The 22,889-nt window shown below is 41.9% G+C and overlaps 1 gene segment (V, D, J or C); it reads right to left on the minus strand.

Annotated features, from left to right (window-relative positions):
* Positions 1 to 365: 365 nt before the first annotated feature.
* The window catches only part of LOC144321269 (immunoglobulin heavy variable 3-23-like), a 79,343-nt gene continuing 56,819 nt past the window's right edge, over positions 366 to 22,889 (minus strand). The window contains 1 exon segment of the V gene segment in view: positions 366 to 787. Coding sequence covers positions 381 to 787 — 407 coding nt within the window.

The raw sequence follows: 22,889 nt of genomic DNA on the forward strand, positions 1-22,889 counted from the left end.
AGGCTGTTATTAACATTTTTGTAGAATGTCTCTTTACTCTTGTGTTGACTGGGGATTCTGCTATACCGCAATGTGCAAGACAGCATGTTAGCTTGGGGTCCTGTGATCCTCAGTGATCACCACTAGGACTCATTAAAAGGTTCAGATGATGTGAATTGAGTTATTTGTAATTGATTAAAATTTCGGGTCAGGAGAATTTAAGTACAAGTAAGTGCAAGTTCTATATTTGAATTCTAGGTCTCTAAGAAAGAGACTGAATAGGTAAACACATGATCAAGTGTTCAGAGGGGCTCCTGGGGGGAAACTGCTCCATGGAGAGGAAGCCCGGTCCCTGACAGGAAACCTCCCCAGAACCAGCCTCTGCACCTGCTCCTGGGCCTTCAAGACACAAGTGGTGAGGAGTGTGCACCCCCTGGTGGTCCTGATCCCCTTCTACAGGGAGGTTTGTGTCTGGGCTCACACTGAGTTTGCCTTACTGTGTCCTTTGCACAGTAATACATGGCCGTGTCCTCGGCTCTCAGGCTGTTCATCTGCAGATACACTGTGTTCTTGGCGTTGTCTCTGGAGATGGTGAATCGGCCCTTCACAGCGTCTGTGTAGTATGTGCTACTTCCACCGCTGTTAATACCTGCGACCCACTGCAGCCCCTTCCCAGGAGCCTGGCGGACCCAGCTCATGCTGTAGCTACTGAAGGTGAATCCAGAGGCCACACAGGACAGTCTCAGGGACCCCGCAGGCTTCACCATGTCTCCCCCAGACTCCACCAGCTGCACCTCACCCTGGACACCTGCAGACACAAGACATCCTGGTCAAACAACTGTCCCACATCCCCTCTTTCCCTCACTCACCTTCACTCACAGACTCAAGGTTTCTGGTTCTCTATGAATTACCTTGTAAAATAGCGACAAGGAAAACCCAGCTGAGCACAGACTCCATGGTAATTTGTCTGTGTTGTGTCCTGATCACTGAATCGGGTCACCTGGGGTTCCTGGGGCTGGGGCTCCTCTCCCAGCTGCAGGGTCGGGACTGGGCTGGTTTAATCAGTGAAGGGAAGGCCCTATTTGCATGTCCTCTGACCATATGACCAGCTACAGACTTACATTCGTGTATTTAAAGCCAACACAAGTGTTGCACCACAATTCTATAGCAATTTGTGTAGATGACCCTCTGACTATATGAAGTTCTAATGACAGTTATTTTTGAATTTCTTGATTCATTTCAAAAGACACATCAGTATAGGACATTTTCTGGAGATATTTCATCTTGTTAATAAATTTTAATCCTAAATATTTATTTTTGGTGCTAGTGGAAATCAGATCATTTTTTTTAAATTTTGTACATGTAATTTGTATTTATTATGTAGGAATATATCTTTATTTTATTTGCTGATTTTATTTTTTTTATTTTTTTAAATTTTTTATTGGTGTTCAATTTACTAACATACAGAATAACCCCCAGTGCCCGTCACCCATTCACTCCCACCCCCCGCCCTCCTCCCCTTCTACCACCCCTAGTTCGTTTCCCAGAGTTAGCAGTCTTTATTTGCTGATTTTATATACTGATTCTTTTGCTGAGCTCATGAGTTATTTCTTCCAGTTTTTATGTGACGTTTTTACTCATTGACTCTATTAAGACATTGTCATAGGAAAACTAATTATTTTCTTTACAGGTTACCACTTTTTCTTTGTTTTTTAATGTAGTTTTCTTGCTACGTTTACTGGTAGGTCCTCCAGTCCAGGGCAGAAAGCATTTTCCTCTTGTCTTCAGGATGCATTGTCTGTTCTATTTGTTTTTTAAATGCATCCTATGTTTATTGCAGCCTTTTTTAAATAATAATTTTTTTTATTGGTATTCAATTTGCCAACATACAAAATAACACCCAGTGCTCATCCCGTCAAGTGCCCCCTTCAGTGCCCTTCACCCATTCACCCCTTCCCCCCTCCATTATCCCCTTCCACCACCCCTAATTCATTTCCTAGAGTTAGGAGTCTTCCATGTTCTAATTCCATTTCTGATATTTTCTACACATTTCTTCTCCCTTCCCTTCTATTCCCTTTCACTATTATTTATATTCCCCAAATGAATGAGACCATACGTTTGTCCTTCTCCGATTGACTTATTTCACTCAGCCATAATATGCTCCAGTTCCATCTTCATTGAAGCAAATGGTGGTTATTTGTCATTTTTAATGGCTGAGTAATATTCCATTGTATACATAAACCACATCTTCTTTATCCATTCATCTTTCGATGGTTACCGAGTCTCCTTCTCCAGTTTACCAATTGTGGACATTGCTGCTCTAAGCATCGGGGTGCAGGAGTCCCGGCATTTCATTGCATGTGCATCATTCGGGTAAGCAGTTGATACAAGGTAGACCTAGAGGAGACAATACATTTCATTTTGTATGTGGATGACCTACCTAATATAAAGTGACAGTCTACAACACAAATCAGGACAAGGTGAATCATCATGTCCTCTGCCCATTTCTTATTGTAGTTTTCACTTTGTGGTGTTTAGTTTGGTAATTTATTTTTCGATTTTGGAAACTAGCCTTAATCTGGAGATAGATTTGCAAATCTCTTCTCCCATTGTTTTTATTCTTTTGGAAGATGTTATTTATTTATTCATCAGAGATGGAGTGAGAGATTCAGAGACCGGCAGAGGGAGAAGTGGGCTCCCCACAAGGAGCCTAATGCTGGTCTCAATCCTAGAGCTCTATACTCCCTGTGCCAAAGACAGATGTTCAACCTACACAGGCATCCCTATCTTTTCCAGTTGTTAGGTTGCTTTTTAATTATGTTGTATTTCCACAGCTGTACTACAGCTCCTTCCTTTATGTAGTGCATAGAGTTCACTTTTACTTTTGTTTGCCTTCCCTTTGGAGTTTCGAGTATGAAGAACCTCTTGTGGCCGAGGTCACAAATTCTCCTTGATTTTGATAGTTTCTTGCCTCACATTTAGGTCTTTCATCTACTCTGAGTTTATCTTTGTGTGGAGTGTAAGAATGTGGCCCAGGTTCATTCTATTTGCAGCTGTCCAATGTTCCCAACACCACTTGTTCAAGAGAGTGCCCTTGTTCCAATCAATAGTCTTTTGTAATTTGTCGAGGATACGTTGGCCATAGAGCTGTGTGTCCATTTATGGGTTCTTTTTCTATTCCATTGACTATGTGCATGCTTTACTGTCACTATTATACTGTTTTGATGATCACAACTTTGAAATCTGGAATTCTGATGGCTTTTTCATTTTTTTAAGTTTTTATTAATTTACTCATGAGAGACACAGGGATACAGAGATAGTGGTAGAGACTCAGGCAGAGGGAGCAGCAGGCACCATATAGGGAGCCTGATATGGGACTTGTTCCCAGGTCTGCAGGATCAAGCCCTGGACAAAAAGGCAGTGCTAAAACGCTGAGCCACCCGGGCTGCCCTGATTTGTTTTTGTTTCAACATTCTTTTGCTCACTCAAAATCTTTTCTGTTTATTTACAAATTTTAGGCTTGTTGCATTGTCTAGAAAAATGTTGGTGGTGTTTTGATAGGGTCCTATCCTGAGGCTTCACCCTCCTTACCTAAGTGTTCCCCTAAGGCTCCACCTCCTTCCCCATTTCAATGTCATTAGGTTCCAACATGGGCATGGTAGAGGTCACACAGAGGGAACTGATATCAGCACCTGACTGGTCAATGAGTTATTCCCTGCAGGTGGAAGGTTCTCCAATCCAGCTCCTCATCCTGGGGATAAACATGGATCCAGTAGAAGCTTCTGGTCTCTGTGCACAGTGTACCCATGACCTTCAGTACCACCTGGTGACCTTGGGAGAAGACAGGTTCCACCTGAGACCCTGGGTAGTACCTCAGGCATCTTCTATTATCATTTCATGATTTGTGCTGCTTTCTTGAGATCACTAACCATTTCCCAATATTTCATATTGTTTCTCTCTACATCGATTTTTTTATAGGTGCATATATAGGTTGACCTATTTTGGACATCCTCAACATGGAGATATTAGTAATTTATTCCTATTTAGTGACAAGTCTAAAGAAGTGTAAGCCACTGTGTGCTCTGTGAATATAGAAATAACTGTTTCTTATAAAGAAACAAATTTTAAAATCACACACTGAAGAAGTCAACTCAGAATCTTGAGTCTATAGAGGCTCCCTGGGGGGAATCTGCTCCATGGAGAAGATATAGAGCCCTACAGGAAACCTGCCCAGAACCTCCATCTGAACCTGCTCCTGGGCCTTCAAGACAAGAAGTGGTGAGGAGTGTGTACACCCATCATTTATTTCCCTTAACCTTTCCTCATGTTCTTTTAATTATTTTCCGTTTTTTTTCCTCAGCTTACTTCCTTGCTATCAACTTGTATTCTATGTCACTCACTCTTTCTTCTATGTCATTAAGACTCATCATTAGCACTGAGGTGGGCACTTGATGGGATGAGCACTGCGTGTTATTCTGTATGTTGGCAAATTGAACACCAATAAAAAATAAATTTATTATTAAAAAAGCAGATTCATCATTAGCACTTCCATTTTAGATTGCATCTCATTTGATTGAGATTTTTAAATTTGGTCTAATTAGATGTAAATTCTGAATTCATGAAGTCTCTTGAATCCTTTATGCTTTTTTCCAAAGCCACTAGTAGCTTTCCAATTATGCTTCTGAATTGGGTTTCTGAATATGAGTTGTAATCCAAATTTTGTAAGTCTGAGGCAGAGAGTATTGTTTCTGTTTCTTTCTTTTGTGGTTATTTCTTCTGTCTAGTCATTTTGCTCAGTGCAGAGTGGCTGTTTCAGCGGGCTGCATTAAGAATATTAACCACAACCTGAGTAAATTTCACCCTAGATAATTCTGACAAAGTAGGAGGCCAGGAATGGAAAACAAATTACGGAATGAAATAAAGCAAAAGATCCCCTTAACTGAAAATCAAATTTTAAAACTAAGTAGTAAACAATAAATTCCAAGAATCACAAAGGAGAGAAAAAAAAGAAAAGAAGAATTAAAAAGGGGGAAAAAACCAAAAGTAAACAGGAAAAGAAGGAAGAGTACCATCTAGTTCTATATACTGTAAATCCTTCTCTATACCTCTCTAGGTTTCCAGCGCTGCTGGTCAAGAACTTGCTGCTCTTCTGACCTTACAGCTGGCATTCTGCGGGTGGGGGTTGCTGTGCTGATTCTCATGTGCATGTGCCTGGTTGGAGATTCCAGATTCAAGAGATCTAATCGGGCTTTTAGATACTATTCTCTTTACCCACCAGCCTACTTCGGATGACTGACAACAGTTCTTGCAGGATCTCTTCACCACCGAAGAGAGAGAACGAATTCAGATGGAAGCCTGGAAGTCTGTCCTGGGAGAGGACAGACAGCTGACTCAAAACCCAGACCTCATAAATGCTGCCTTCTCTCTATCCCGCCCCACCTGGGACTACAACTCAGCTGAAGGTAAGGAGAGGCTCCAGGTCTACCGCCAGACTCTAATGGCAGGTCTCCAGTCTGCCGCTTGCAAGCCTACCAATCTGGCCAAGGTATATGATGTGAGACAAGGTAAGGATGAGAGTCCAGCAGCCGTCTTAGATAGAATCATGGAAGCTTTTAGGCAGTACACCCTTATGAACCCAGAAGCCCCAGAAACAAAGGCTGCAATTATCATGGCTTCTGTTAACCAGGCTACTTTGGACATTAAAAAGAAATTGCAGGAGTAGAGAGACTAGGAGAGAAGAGATTACAGGACTTAGTAGTAGTAGCAGAAAGAGTCTATAATAATAGAGAAAGTCTGGAAGAGAAACAAGCCAAACTATGTGACCAGCAGACCTGAAACCTGGCCAAGATCCTGCTGGCCACAACCACGGAGGACCCACGGGAACGACTGAGGCACCTCAAGAAGCTGGCTTCAGGGACATGTAAGGAGGATGGCCCTGGTCCCCGTCAGGAGTGCCCTAAGCTGAACAAAAACCAATCTGCTTATTGCAAAGAAGAGAGCCACTGGGTAAAAAAACTGAGGTATGGTTTTCCTGTTAAGATTGGATCAGACAACAGCTCAGGATTCGTCTCTAAGGTAACACAGGGAGTGGCACTAGCACTTGGGGCAGACTGGAAATTACATTGTGCATATAGATCCTAAAGCTCAGGACAGGTAGAGAGCCTGAACAGAATATTAAAGGAGACTTTAACTAAATTAGCCCTGGAGACTGGCGGGGACTGGGTGACTCTCCTCCCCTTCGCCCCATATAGGGTGAGGAACTTCCTGTATAAGATCGGACTGACTCCCTACAAGATCATGTTGGGTCTTGCTCCACCTATTATATCCAATTTAAAACCTGAGGTGCTTGCTGAATTTGATGATCACCAACTCCTTTTCTCCCTCCAAATGTTACAACGAATCCATGAGCAGTTGTGACCATAACTGAGGGCCTTCTAAAAGACTGGGCGACCTCTGGGTCCCCAAGGATACCGGCCAGGTGACTGGGTGTAGGTGAGGAGATGCCAACACCAGACACTTCAACCTCATTAGAAGGGACACTACATTGTGATCCTGACCACACCAAATGCTCTCAAGGTCGATGGGATTACTCCCTGGGTCCACTACCCCCACGTCTGGCCAGCTGACCCACACGCCATTATCATGGACTTTGTTCCAGAATGGAAAGGCCACAATCCCCTAAAGCTAAGACTGCACCGTTCTCACTTTCTCCACTAATGTTGCTTATGCCTGTCCTCTTCATGCCAGAACCAATCTCCATTAGCCATTTAAAAATGTGAACCCAATTCAGCCTTACTTTTAAAGTCTTTTAAGGTTTAAAAAGATGGGAGCATCTTAAGTGTAGAGAGGCTTTCGCAAGCAAGGAGGGGGGTTATGTGCTGCCCCAAAAGAGGAGTGTTGCTTCTTTACTGGCCACTCAGGAAAGGTCCGGGAATCTGTGGCAAAAGTCAGAAAAGGTTTGGCTAGACATAAACGGGAGCAAGAACAGCAACAAGGTTGGTTTGAATCATGGTTTAATCATTCCCCTGGCTCAATCGGAGACCAACGTGGACCCACGATTGGGTCTGTCCTTAGGTTCCTCTGTGAGGGAGAAATGTGGAGGCTGAGAAAATTTAAGGCCATTCCACCTCAAGTTTAGCATTATCACAAGTACAGCCATCTAAGACCCCTGTAAAGAAGAGCTGAATTTTACAGAAAAAACTGCAGAATGTCCTCAGCAGGGAATCCCATATCACAAGACAACGGCCCAAGCCAGTGGCAGAAAGCTCCATATTAGAATGAGAACAGAGCTCCATGCCCTTGAAAGCCCCATATCAGAATGTAAACAAAACTTGAGAAATTCCTCCACCACTTCTGAAAATCCCTTAGACCAGCCCATAAAAAACACAGCTGTAACCCACTTCGGGGTCAGAGTTCCTGCTCCACTGTGTTGGGTATACTGGGATCCAAGCTCGAGCTTGCTAATAAACCCTCTTGCACTTGCATCGGTGTCGGCTCCTTGGGGGTTTCTCAGATTTGCAATGTTGGGCACAACAGATCAGCATTAAGGAGGGCATGTGATGTGAAGAGGACTGTGTGTTATACAATATGCTAGCAAATTGCATTTAAATAAAGACAATATAAACGACCTTATCCTGGTTCCCCTGCTGGAACATCCTACATGGACTTGATGAATCAAACAACAGACACTCATTCCCATAGACTTGGAGCCTGGAAACCCTGAGGTCCAAGAGTAGGCATATGTGGTGTCTGGCGACCACCCACATCCTAGCCTGTCCATTCCCTGTCACCTCACATTGGTCCAGCGTGCAGGGAGCTTTCCCAGTCCTGGTGTATAAGGGACCTGATCCCATCATGAGGCTGCACACCTTCTGACCTAAGTGCTCCGCTAAGGCTCCACATCTGCCTCACATCACATGGGCGACAGGTTTCAGCATGCAGATGGTAGAGGTCACACCCAGGGAACTGATATCAGCACCTGAAAGATCAAGGAGTTGTTCTATGCAGGTGGGAGTTCCTCCAATCCAGATCCTAACCATGAGGATCCTCATGGGTCCAGTAAAAGTTTGTGGTCTCTGCATGTGCACAGTGTACACCTGATCTTCAGAACCAGCTGGTGACCTTGGGGAGAGGACAGCTTCCACCTGAGGCTCCACGTAGGACCTTGGTGTATTTGTACTATAATTTTGTGTTATGTGCTTCTTCCATATATCGTTCATCTCCTTTCCCAGAGAATCAGATATTTGTCTACTTAGAATGACCATTTCTCTCTTTTGTCTTCCCAATTTCCTTACTTGTTTAATGTAATTAATCTTCACATCATTATTTTGTTCTTAAATTTTCTCTTTAATGTTTATATTATATGTATATTGTATACTTATTTTTTCTAATTTCATTTTATTTATTTAAAGAAAATTTTATGATATGTATTCCTGCAAGAGGTATACATATGTGATATGTATTCCTACAGGAGGTAAACCCACCATTTGCTTCGACATGGATGGAACTGAAGGGTATTACGCTGAGTGAAAAAAATCAATCGGAGAAAGACAAACATTATATGGTCTCATTCATTTGGGGAATATAAATAATAGTGAAAGGGAATAGAGGGGAAGGGAGAAGAAATGGGTAGGAAATATCAGAAAGGGAGACAGAACATGGAAGACTCCTAACTCTGGGAAATGATCTAGGAGTGGTGGAAGGGGAGGAGGGCGGCAGGTGGGGGTGACTGAGTGGCAGACACTGAGGGGGGCACTTGACGGGATGAGCACTGGGTGTTATTCTGTATGTTTGCAAATTGAACACCAATAAAAAATAATTTATTATTTAAAAAAAGCAAAATGATCCACATGAATTTTTATCAGGAAAATACAAATGAAAATCACAAGGAGATACCACTTCTACAACTCAGAATGGATACACTAACACGGCTGGAAATGACAAATATTGCAGAGCATGTGGAGAAAGGGAGAACTCTTCCACTGTTGGTAGGAATGAAAGCTGGTGCAGGCTCCTCAGATAATGGAATCAAATTTATTCAAAAACTGAGAATAGAGCCACCCTATGAACAAGCCATTGCTATACTGGGTATTAGCTTCAGAGACACAGATATAGTTAAATGAAGGGTCACCTGCACCCCAGTGTTCACAGCAGCGATGTTCACCATAACTAAACTGGGAAGAACTATGGTGTTCCTTGACAGGAAAAAGGATAAAGAAGATGTGGTTTATATATAAATTGAAGTATAATTAAGTCGCAAGTAATTATGTATAACATGAAGGAACATTCACATCAACATGGCTAGAACTTGAGGTATTATATTGAAGAAAATAAACCAATCACTGATACGCAATGATATGGTCTCAGTCATATGTGGAGTATAAGAAATATTGAAAGAGACCAAAAGGGAAGGAGTGGAACTGACCGGGGTAATACTAGAGAGGAAGGTAAACCATGAGAGTCACTTAACTCTGGTAATTAAACTGAGGGTCACTGGAAGGGAGGTTATTGTGGGGATGGGGTAACTGGGTGATGGGCATTAAGGAGGGTACGTGATGTAATGAGCACTGGGTGTATAGTAAATTTTTGAAAATTGGATTTAATTAAATAATAATAGTAATAATAAAAATAATAATTATTATTATTAAGAAGAAGAAGAAGAAGAAGAAGAAGAAGAAGAAGAAGGAAGAGGAGGAGGAGGAGGAGGAGAAGGAGAAGAAGAAGAAGAAAAGGTAGAAGAAGAAAACTTTAGCCTGTGCTGGCTGCTGTAACATCTAAATGGATTTTGCAAATCAAAGAACGACCTTCATTTCCTATAGTTCTGGAGTCTGCGACATCTTACGTCCAGGTGCATGCAGATGTGGTGTCTGGAGAGCACCCACGTCCTATTCTGTCCTTTCCCTGTCACCTCATATGGAACAGGAGGCATGGAGATTTCCACGTCCTGGTGAATAAGGTTCCTGATCCCATCATGGGGATCCAACTGCTGACTTACATGCTCCCGAAGGCCCCACCTCCTCCTCCCATCTCATGGGCCTTAGGTTTCAACAAGGGGATGGTAGAGGTCACACACAATGAGCTGATATCTACACCTGAAGGATCAATGAAAGGACCTCCTCCAACTTTCTTCCCTTATTTTTCATAATTGTTTAGTGGCATTTTTCACCACACCATGTTTTTGAATGTTACCTGATAACTCCTGGATCTCGAGTCCTACCTGTTCTCCTCTTGCCCTACTTGTCAAACTGCTGTGACTGCCTTAGTGTGCTCGTAATGACTGCTTTGAGAAACTATGATTTTATTAAGTAATATTCCAGACTTCAGATTTTGTGTCCACGTGGTTCTTTGTAATGCTTTTAGCATGTCAATCTTGGCTTTTAGGTGTCAAGTGTCCCCATAGAGTGATTTTATCCTACCCCTTAAATTGTAGAGGTTTTGTTCATATGTTCTGGTGCACATTTCAGTGAGTCAGAATCTTGGCCTGTGCTCCTCTCCACAGGACTTACTGGCCCTCTTGAAACACCTGATGGACAGACTGACAGGGTTCCTGAGATATGTGGACCCCTGCTGTATCAAGGATCACAAGATTCTGCTAAATTTAGAATATAGCTGAATTTCAGTGTTTCAGGTAATGTACTTGGATTTGTAACTCTCTATCAACTCAGTCAATGTGTGTCACTCCAGTCAAATCTGTGATTTTCTGTAATGGCTTTGATAAGCTTACCTGATGCTGAATGAGCTACATTCATGCAGTTTGGGATATAATAAACTGATGTCAGGATGAGCATTTTCCATTGTATAGCCTATATGTCTATTTTTCTTATCCCTCCTAAATAAACAGTGTAATGCTGCCTTTCCACTCTAAGTTTTTGATGAATTCCTTTTACATTCAAATAGTATATTCCATCTAAGAGAAGAAAAATATCTACCCTTGAACCCCTCGACAGATTTATCGGGTATTTTTGATAATAAGTGTGGCAGGAAACTGTTGAAGGAGCCTCGGTGTCCATTGAAAGATGAATGGGTAAAGAAGATGTGGTTTATATATATAATGGAATATTACTCAGCCCTTAGAAATGACAAATACCCACCATTGGACTCGATGTGGATGGAACTGGAGGGTATTATGCTGAGTGAAATAAGTCAATCAGAGAAGGACAAACATTATATGGTCCCATTCATTTGGGGAATATAAATAATAGTGAAAGGGAATAGAGGGGAAGGGAGAATAAATGGGTAGGAAATATCAGAGAGACAGAACATGGAAGACTCCTATCTATGAGAAAAGAAGTAAGGGTGGTAGAAGGGAGGAGGGTGGGGGTGGTGGTGGCTGGGTGGTGGGCACTGAAGGGGCACATGACAGGATGAGCACTGGGTGTTATGCTGTATGTTGCCAAATTGAACACCAATAAAAAATAAATTTATTAAAAAATAATAAAATAAAAGGAAAAAACCAAATGTGTCAGGAAAATTCAGTTTCAACTCAATTTCAATCTGTGCCTCTAATCAACCTTAAATTTGGTTTTCTCAGATCAGTCCCTCTGACCCTGTGGCTGTGCACACGACTTCTGTTCTGTCTCCAAATCTAACACATTCCAACTTTGATTTTTTTTTATTTATTTATGATAGGCACACAGTGAGAGAGAGAGAGGCAGAGACACAGGCAGAGGGAGAAGCAGGCTCCATGCACCGGGAGCCCGATGTGGGACTCGATCCCGGGTCTCCAGGATCGCGCCCTGGGCCAAAGGCAGGCGCTAAACCGCTGCGCCACCCAGGGATCCCCACATTCCAACTTTGAATGGATCATATGCATCAGGAAAACTGCCAGAAGAGCCCACCAACCAAAAGGTGCCTGTGTCCACTTCACAAAGACATGGAGTCTTGCCTATAATATTCCTGAAATTCTAGTCCGTGGGAAAACTACCTGCCCTCCTAGAAGCCCCATCTCACTCCTAGGAGGTGCATTGCCTCTTTATGTCACTTGTTGGATGACCTTAGGTGTATGAACCCCATAGGTCAGCATGTAATTCCTGCAACATAACATAATGATTGTACAATATTGAATAGGCTTGTACAAACAAAAATAAGTCCATAGGATCCAGAATCAGAGTCGGGGGTGAAATAAGTTTAGGACATTCTGAAACAAAATACCAGAGTTCAAGGTGGACAACCAACATATAAATCAGAAAGAATTCAACACACCATCTTTAGTATAAGAAAATATGGGAGGAAGGAGTTAAGATGTCAGAGGATTAGGGCGACTCAGGGCTTGTCACATCCCTGGAATAGCTGGATGCTTATTGAATCATTTCAAACATCGGAGAAATTGATCAGAGATGAAAGAATATAAACTGCAATACTCATAAAAAATACTGAGTATCTGTGTGTGTGTGTGTGTTTCTTGTGAATAAGCAAATAGAATCTTAAAAAATAATACTGAGCAGGTTTTGGAGTGTTGGAGCTGTGGAGTGTTGACTTAGGGGAGAGTCAACTATTGGGATGACAGTAAGAAAGAGGTTGCTTGCAGAAGCTACTGTCAAGGATTTTAAGGACAAGAGAGGAACGTGTGAACCTTAAGAATTCTGATCCTGCACTGAACCCCGAATTTATAGCAGCAATGTCCACAATACCCAAACTGTGGAAGGAAAAACGGTGTCCATCGAAGGATGAATGGATAAAGAAGATGTGGTCTATGTATACAATGGAATATTACTCAGTCATTACAAACGACAAATACCCACAAATTGCTTCGATGTGAACGGAACTGGAGGGTAATATGCTGAGTGAAATAAGTCAATCGGAGAAAGACAAACATTATATGGTCTCATTCATTTGGGGAATATAAAAATTGTGAAAGGGAATAAAGGGGAAAAGAGAAAAAATGAGTCGGAAATATCAGAAAGGGAGACAGAGCATGAGAGACTCCTAACTCTGGGAAACGAACAAGGGGTGGTAGAAAAGGAGGTGGGTGGGGTGGGGGTGACTGGGTGATGGGCACGGATGTGGGCACTTGATGGGATGAGCCCTGGGTGTTATTCTGTATGTTGGCAGATTGAACACCAATTAAAAAAAAAAGAATTCTGGTCCTGCATGGAGTGAACCTGGTATGATGGTGCTCAAGTGGCAAAGTGGGGAAATTTCCAGGATCTGCGGTCCCCCTGAGTCCTGCAAAGAAAAAATGGCAGCATGTGATGGATGATTAAGAAGAACAGGATTCTGGAGATGGGTAAACATTATGTCTGAGTGCAGGCGTTGTGATTTGTGTTTCCAGAAACTGAACCCTGTTTGGTCCTGTAACTTCTATCCTGAGACAAGCAAGCAGAAAGTAAGAGACCATGAGACCCTTGCTCAGAGTACCATGCCAGGTTCACACCACAGAAATCCCTCTTATTGACGTTTAGAGACTCGTTCATGTGCCAGAGATAAACCAGCTTAGACACAAGCAGGGTGAACATGGGGTTCAGTTGTAAACTGAGGACAGAAAGGGCTTGATGGCTCTCCTGTGAGGGCTCCCTGAAGACTGGAAGTGCAAACATTCAACTCCAGGATAGAGGTAGGAGGCCATGTTCAGAACAGCTCTCTGATGCAGCCAGGACGAGAGTCATAAAATCCCGAAAACAGGCCTCAACAAGGTAGGGTGTGAGCATCAAAAGAGGAAACTAAACCAATAGCAAATGATAACAATCCATTGCCAACTACACTGTGAATTTACAGATTCATCCAAGCCCATCTCAGGTCCAGGTCTGCACACTGTCAGAGGAAATGTGTGCTCCATCCCTTGCTCCATCCTCTCACATTATGTTCTGAGTGTGCGTGTTTGGAGACAGCTGGTATCTGTATAAATATTAGTGAAATTGGCAAAACCAACTACTGCCTTGCTTCTGGGCATTTGGAGCTGCTCCACTGCCTTGCTGACCATGAGTGGACTAACCTTCCCTGAAACAGCTTCACCGTCATGTAAGTTCACATGTAGACTATGGATTAGGATGGTACGGCTGTTAGATATTGACATGACCAGGTCATGTTACCTGGTTTTTGCCTATCCCATGACAAAAATGATTGCATTTAAATACAATGATAAAGAGTGATAAAGAGTAAATAAGTCATGTAGGTCCCTTGAGGGGTTTCATTGAGGAAATCCTAAAGGGAATCTGAACTCATGCCCAGATGGAGAGTCACTGATGCAGGTGGTTTTGAAATGAGGACACAGGGCACCACATGTTCGCAAGTGACAAGGCACATATGTCACAACCATCACTACAACACAACCCTGTAAGGTGATGGAGAGACACAAATCCCACTGGGTCATCACATTCTCATCTTCTGAAACGTTATAAAAGAACATCCTTATAGTGAAGATCCAAAGTGTCTGAGTATCTCTGACTCTCTTGTATCATTATTCTCCTTCTGTGTGTCCACTGTGACTTTTGACAGATACCTATGGTTTGCAACAGGTTAGTCCTAGTTCCAGGTGAAAAATGCACCCTTCACTGGAAAAGGGAGGCTAATGGATAGTTTTCAAAAAAATTCAACAGGGCAATGCCAGAGCATCAATGTGTCCCTAATATCTCTGTGTGTGCCATAAAAATCTTAGGATTATATGTTCATACTCTGCGAAAAAATGTCCAGGATGATTTGATAAAAATTGCTTTGAATATGTAGAAGGTTCTGGGCAGCATAGAAAATTTTACAACAGTTATTTTTCATTTTGTCTTAAATATTTTTTATTTATTCACGAGAGTCACAGACGGATGTAGAGACTTAGGCAGAGGGAGAAGCAGGCTCTCTTCCAAAAGCCTGATGCAGGACACCATCCCAGGACCCCAGGATCACAACCTGAGCCAATTGCAGGCACTCAAACTCTGAGCAACACAGGTGCCCTGACAATATTCATTGTTCTAATCCATAAGTACAGAAGTTTTTCCACCTCTTTGCATCTTCTTCAATTCCTTTCCTAAGTCGCCAAATAGAAACATTTTGGCCAAAAAAAATCCTACAGCTGTTGGGCAAAACAATATTTGCAGAAAAGCTCTATTATAAAGTCTTTATCATCAAGATAGCCTGGTACTGGCAAAAACAACACATAGATCAATGGAAAAGAGCAGAGAACGCAGAAATGGACCCTCAACTCTATGGGCAACTACTCCTCAAGAAGCAAGAAAAAATATCTAATGAAAAAATGCCTCATCAATAAATGGATCTGAAAAAAATTAGACAGCCACCTGCATAAGAATGAATGTGGACCATTCAACTACAGCAAACACAAACATAATCTCAAAATGGATGAAGTACCAAAATCTGAGACACAAAAGCTTCAAAATCATAGAGGAGAATTCAGGTAGCAACTTTTTGTCCTCAGCTGCAGTGAGTGCTACCACGGCACCTTTCAAAAGGCATAGGAAACAACAGGGAAACATAGGGAAAGCCAACTATTAGGACTTCATCATGGTAGAATCTGTACAACAGTGCAAAAAGCGACGAAATGAAAGGCAACATACAGAATAGGAAAGATATTTCCTTAACAACATCAGCACCCAACAAGACAAACAATCCAGTGAAGAAATGGAGAGAAGGCACAAACAGCCATTTCTCCAAAGAAGACCTACATATGGCCAACAGGCAGATGAGAAAAATGATCCACATGACTTGTCATCAGGGAAATAGAAATGAAAACCACACTAAGATCCCACTTATACAACTCAGAATGGATAAAGTAACAAGGCTAGGAAACAATAAATATAAGCGAGGATATTGAGGAAGTGGAACTGTCTCTTTCACCTTTGGTGGGAATGCAGGCTTGTTCAGCCACTCCAGAAAATAGAAAGGAATGTCCTGAAAAAGTGAGAATAGAGCCGCCCTATGATGCAGCCACTAAACTACAGGGTATTTACCACAAATACGTAAATTTAATGAAATGAAGGGACCCCTGCACCCCAATGTTCACAGCAGCAATGTCCACATAGTCAAACCATGGTAGGAATCATGAAGCCCCTCTACAGAAAAGTGGATAAAGAAATGGTGGAAGGAGCTTCAATGTCCATCGACAGATGAATGGATAATGGAGATACGGTCTATATATACACTGGGACATTACTCAGCCATTAGAAACAACGAATACCCATCATTTGCTTCAACGTGGATGGACGTGAAGGGTATTATGCTGAGTGAAGTAAGTGATTCAGAGAAGGACAAACATTTTATGATTTCACTCATAAAAAGAACATAAGAAATAGTGCAAGGGAATAAAGGGGAAAGGAGATAGAATGAGTTGGAATGATCAGAGACAGTGACGGTACATGAGAAACTCCTAAGTATGGGGGAAAAAACAATGAGAGTGGAAGGGGAGATGGTCGGGGGATTGGGGATCCTGGATGACAGGAGCTGAGGGGAGTAATTGTCGGAATGAGTACTGTCTATATGTCGGCAAACGGACTCCAATAAAAAATATACTCAAAATGTGGTTTATATATACAATGGGATATTACACAGCTGTCAGAAATGATGAATAACATGAAATAACATTTCCTTCAACATAGGTGGCCCTGGAGGTATTATGATGAGAGAAATTAATCACAGAAAGGCAATGATATGGTGTCATTCATATGTGTAATATAGGAAATATTGAAAGAGACCATAAAGGAAGGAATGAAAATTAGTGGGGTAATATTACAGAGGAAGACAAATCATGAGAGACCCTTAACTCTGGGGAAAAAACACTGAGGGTCGCTGGAAGGGAGGGGGTGGGCAATGGGAAACTGGGTGATTGGAGTTAAGGAGGGCACGTGAGGTGATGAGCACTGAATGTGTAGTAAATATTAGTAAATTCAATTTAAACAAAGAAAAAATTACTTTAGCCTGTTCCAACTCCTGGAATATTGTACATGGACTGGATTGAGCAAACCACAGACACTCATTCTCACAGATCGGGAATCTGAGACATCTGATGTCCAGGTGCAGACACATCTGGTGTCTGGAGAGCACCCAGGTCCTAGACCGTCCTTTCCCCATCACCTCACATGGGGCCAGAATACAGGGAGATTTCCCAGTCCTGGTGTATAAGGGCCCTGGACCTATCATGAGGCTGCACTTCCTGACCTCAGTGCACCCCTAGGGCCCCACCTCCTCCCCAAATCCCATGGAACAGGTTCCTGTCCCCACCACTGACCCACAACACACACCCGAAGCTAGTGGCCTCCCTGGCACCATCCAGGCATTTATGACGTGATGAGAGGCTTGCCTGGTTCTCATCAGATATGAAGGTGAAGGTATTTAAAGCTTGTTCTCTCATGATTGTGTGTGTGTGTGAGTGACCTCAGAGTCCACCTCCCTACCATGTCATGCTGGGAATCTTTCTCACTCCCAGGCCATTTTTAACATTTTTGTATGTAGAATGTCTCTTTTCACTTATGTTGAATGGAGATTACTGAATACCATGATGTGCAAGAGAACAGTTATCTTGGGGTCCTGTGATCCAAAGGGAGTGCCAATACGACTCATCAAAATGTTCAGATGACATGAATGGAGTAATTTGTAATTGATTAATATTTCAGGTCAGGAAAAGTTAAGTACAAGTAAGTGCAAGTGCTATAGTTAAATTCTAAGTCTCCAGGAGAGAGACTGAAGAGGTAAACACACAATCAAATGTTCAGAGAGACTCCCTGGGAGAAACTGTTTCTGAGAGGAAGCCCAGACCCCGACAGGAAACTTACCCAGAACCTCCATCTACACCTGCTCATGGGCCTTCAAGACAAAAGTGGTGAGGAGTGTGCCCCCCCTGGTGGTCCTGATCCCCTTCTACAGGGAGGTTTGTGTCTGGACTCACACTGAGGTCCCCTCACTTTGTCACCTGCACAGTAATACACCGCTGTGTCCTCAGCTCTCAGGCTGTTCATCTGCAGATACAGTGTGTTCTTGGCATTGTCTCTGGAGGTGGTGAATCAGCCCTTCACAGCGTCTGTGTACCTAGTGCTACTTCCACCACTGTTACTGTATGCGACTCACTGCAGCCCCTTCCCTGGAGCCTGACAGACCCATCACATGTAGTAGATACTGAAGGTGAATACAGAGGACACAGAGGAGAGTCTCAGGACCCTCCAGGCTTCACCAGGTCTCCCCCAGACTCCACCAGCTGCACCTCACCCTGGACACCTGTAGACACAAGACATCCTCGTCAGGAAACTGTCCCACATCCCCTGTTTCTCTCACTCAGCTCCACTCACAGACTCAAGTTCCCTTGTTCTCCATGTATTACCTTATAAAAGGTAATTTACTTTCTACAAGGAAAACCCAGCTGAGCACAGACTCCATGGTGGTTTGTCTGTGTTGTGTCATGAGCACTGAATGGTGTCAACTGTTGATCCAGGGCCTGGGGCTCCTCTCCAGTTTTAGGGTCAGGGCTGGGCTGGTTTAATCAGTGTAGAGACATCCTTATTTGTGTGTCCTCTGACTAGATAGTCAGCTCCAGTCTTAGATTCATTTCTTTACAAGCTATATACAAGCATTACTTCACAACGGTAGATCACATTCTTCTGGTGGCACAGTGGATTTATGATATACTTCAATCAACGTATTTATCTTTGCATTTCTGTGCCTTTTGAATGTCTCTCATTAATATAGTCCATTTTTAAGAGAATTTTTTTCTTCTTAAGTAAGTGTCATCATAAATATTTTTTAATACCAGTGTAAAGGGGAATGTTTTGTATATTTTATACAAAAAATTTGTTGTTAGTGTGTAGAAATTAACTTTATAGTCTATTTTGTTTTTTGTTTTTTTTTATTTTTATTTTTTAATTTATTTTTTATTGGTGTTCAATTTACTAACATACAGAATAACCCCCAGTGCCCGTCACCCATTCACTCCCACCCCCTGCCCTCCTCCCCTTCTACCACCCCTAGTTCGTTTCCCAGAGTTAGCAGTCTTTACATTCTGTCTCCCTTTCTGATATTTCCCACACATTTCTTCCCCCTTCCCTTATATTCCCTTTCACTATTATTTATATTCCCCAAATGAATGAGAACATATAATGTTTGTCCTTCTCCGACTGACTTACTTCACTCAGCATAATACCCTCCAGTTCCATCCACGTTGAAGCAAATGGTGGGTATTTGTCATTTCTAATAGCTGAGTAATATTCCATTGTATACATAAACCACATCTTCTTTATCCATTCATCTTTCGTTGGACACCGAGGCTCCTTCCACAGTTTGGCTATCGTGGCCATTGCTGCTAGAAACATCGGGGTGCAGGTGTCCCGGCGTTTCATTGCATTTGTATCTTTGTGGTAAATCCCCAACAGTGCAATTGCTGGGTCGTAGGGCAGGTCTATTTTTAACTGTTTGAGGAACCTCCACACAGTTTTCCAGAGTGGCTGCACCAGTTCACATTCCCACCAACAGTGTATGAGTGTTCCCTTTTCTCCACATCCTCTCCAACATTTGTTGTTTCCTGCCTTGTTAATTTTCCCCATTCTCACTGGTGTGAGGTGGTATCTCATTGTGGTTTTGATTTGTATTTCCCTGCTGGCAAGTGATGCAGAGCATTTTCTCATGTGCATGTTGGCCATGTCTATGTCTTCCTCTGTGAGATTTCTGTTCATGTCTTTTGCCCATTTCATGATTGGATTGTTTGTTTCTTTGGTGTTGAGTTTGATAAGTTCTTTATAGATCTTGGAAACTAGCCCTTTATCTGATATGTCATTTGCAAATGTCTATTTTGATTTGATATCCTGAATTTTCTCTGAGTTCATTACTTACTTTTAAGTTTTTTTTTTTTTTGGAATGATTTTCCTCGTTGACTATGTATATGTAAACAAATTATTTTATTCCTGTTGAATGAATTTAAAATCTTTTATTTTATTATTGCCTCATTTCTACGGTAATGTTTGAATTGCGGGCATTGATGTTTTCCTTCTCTTCTGTCAGACATTTTCTTCTAATATTTTGTTTGATCTATGGCAAATCTACGAGAGCAAGTGAATTTCATTTTGCATGAGGATGAGCTCCCTAATATATGGTGTGATGTGGGATTTCAGGACAGGACAGGAAGTCTGCTCACAACTTCTGCCCAATTCTCATTGGAGATACTGGTGGCTGTTGAGCTTGATACATTCATTTTATTTGATATATTCATTTGAGATATGAATTTGAGCCTTTAATCTGATAAGACACTTCCAAATATCTTCTCCCATTCTGTAGGCTGCCTTTTAATTACACTGATTCCTTTGCTGTGAAAATGATCTTTCTTGATGAAGTCCCCATACTTCATTTTCTTTTTTTTTTTTAATTTTTTATTTATTTATGATAGTCACAGAGAGAGAAGAGAGAGAGAGAGAGAGAGAGAGAGAGGCAGACACAGGCAGAGGGAGAAGCAGGCTCCATGCACCGGGAGCCCGACGTGGGATTCGATCCCGGGTCTCCAGGATCGCGCCCTGGGCCAAAGGCAGGCGCCAAACCGCTGCGCCACCCAGAGATCCCCCATACTTCATTTTCCATTTCTTTCCCTTGCCTCTGGAGACACGTCTAGAAGTGGTTGCAGCTGAGGTAGAAAAGGTGCTGCCTATGTTCTCCTAAGGATTCTGATGGTTTTCTGACTCATTGAGATACTTCATCAACTTTGAGTCCATTGTTGTGAATGATGTAGGAAAAGTGTCCCCTTTCATTCTTCTGCATGTGGGTCTCCAATATTCTCAGTGTCATTTGTTGAAGAGACTTTCTTTTTATCCATTGGATATGCTTTCCTGTTTTGTCAGGATTTATGACCACAGACTTCAGGTTCCATTTCTAGGATCTCAAACTTTTCTATTTATCTATACGTCTGTATTTGTGCCAGTGCCATAGTGTCCTGATGATCACAACGTTGTAATTTACCTCAACAACCAGAATTGGGATATCTACAGCCTTGCTTTACTTTTTCAGGATTGCTTTGGCTATTTGAGGTCTTTGTGGTTCCCTAAAAATTATGTGATTGTTTTCTCTAGCTCTTTGAAAAATTCTGGCAATATTTTAATACGGATGGTTTTGAATGTGTCACTTGCTTTTGGTAGCATAGATATTTTATCAATATTCATTCTACTAATATATGAGAATAAATATGTTCTATCTACTTGTATATTCCTTATTGGGTTTCATACGTTTTCTGGAATGTTTAGACCATACACCCATTGCTCTTTGGTTACGATTTTTCCTCATCATTTGATGATTTCTGGTGCACTTATAAATTGCATCCAGTCCTTGATTTTCTTTTGCTGCAGAGCAGATTTCTTTCATAGGAATCATAGGTTTATTTTTCTTTTTTTTCTACAGTTTCACTGACCCTTCTGAGCCTACTCGGATTATGTTGTTCTTTGCTGTTGAGTTTAATAAGTTCTTTATAGATCTTGGATACTAGCCCTTTATCTGATAGATCATTTGCAAATATCTGCTACCATCCTGTAGGTTGTCTTTTCATTTTCTTGACTGTTTCTTTTGATGTGCAGAAGCTTTTTATCTTGATGGAGTCCCAATAATTCAATTTTGCTTTTGTTTCTCTTGCCTTCATAGATGAATCATGCAAGTAGTTGCTGCAGCCAAGTTCAAAAAGGGTGTGAAAAATAAAAATATATGCTATTTTTAATTTATAAGATAATTTAATTAATTAATTGATTAATGTATACTTTTTATTGGAGTTCGATTTGCTATCAATCCTCATAAGTGTCCTGCCTCATGTGATAGGACATAGCGTCCAGCAGCATGGGTATTGAATCTGTGTAGGAGGAACAGTGAGCCTTTTTGTGGGACGTCATGTCCATGTTCTAGAGGTATGTGCACGATGTTTACACTCTGTTAACAATCGTCCATGGATATCTTGATGTGCACAGATTTGAGACACAGGTGTCCACATGTCTACCCATCCATCTTCACCAGCCCATGACTGAGCAGGGAGCCCATGCAGGTGGAGTGGGGGGAAACATGGGGAGCAGTAGCCTGGCAATATGTTTTACCCTAATCTTCACTCTGCTAATGCACTGGATATGCTCCCATTTTAATCAGGTCCTGGAGAAGACCTGTGTTGCTCTGTTGTTCCCTTTGTGGATGGCTTTTGATGTGTCCCAGAGCTTTACCAGGAAACAAGGGTTTTGAGAGACATACTGGATTGTATGATTGTGATTTAATGTTCATTGATTGAAATTTTGCTTAAATTCTTTAATTTCTTCATTGATTCATTTCTTCTTCAATAAGATGTCCTTTTATGTATGTTTATTTATTTGTTATATATTTTTTAATTGAAGGTTGATTTCCAACATATAGCATAGCACCCCAGACTCATCTGGTCAAGTGTTCCCCTCAATGCCCTTCACCCAGTCACCCCATGCCCCCATCCACTTCTCTTCCCACTACCACTTATTCGTTTCCCAGATTTAGAATTCCCTCATATTTTATCACCCTCTCTAATTTTTTCCACTTATTTTCCCTCATTTCCTCTATAATTCTTTACACCATTTTTTATATTACCTGAATGAATGAGACCATATAATGTTTGTCCTCCAATTGACCTACATCACTCAGCATAATACCCTCCAGTTCCACTCACGGTGAAGCAATTGGTGGGTATTCCTCCGCTGTGGTGACTGAGGAATATGCCATTGTAAATATAGAATACATGTTCCTTATCCATTTATCTTTCGATGAACACCAGGGCTCCTTCCACAGTTTGGTTATTCTGGACATTGCTGCTATAGGCATGGGAGAGCAGGTGTCCTGGCATTTCACGGGATCTATATCTTTGAGGTAAATCCCCAGCAGTGCAATTTCTGGGTCGTAAGACAGTTCTATTTTTAACTCTTTGAGGAACCTCCACACAGTTTTCCAGAGTGATTGCAACAGTTCACATTCCCACCAACAATGCAAGAGGGTTCCCCTTCTCCACATCCACT

This window comes from Canis aureus, chromosome 9 (assembly GCF_053574225.1).
Source record: "Canis aureus isolate CA01 chromosome 9, VMU_Caureus_v.1.0, whole genome shotgun sequence".
Lineage (NCBI taxonomy): Eukaryota > Metazoa > Chordata > Mammalia > Carnivora > Canidae > Canis > Canis aureus.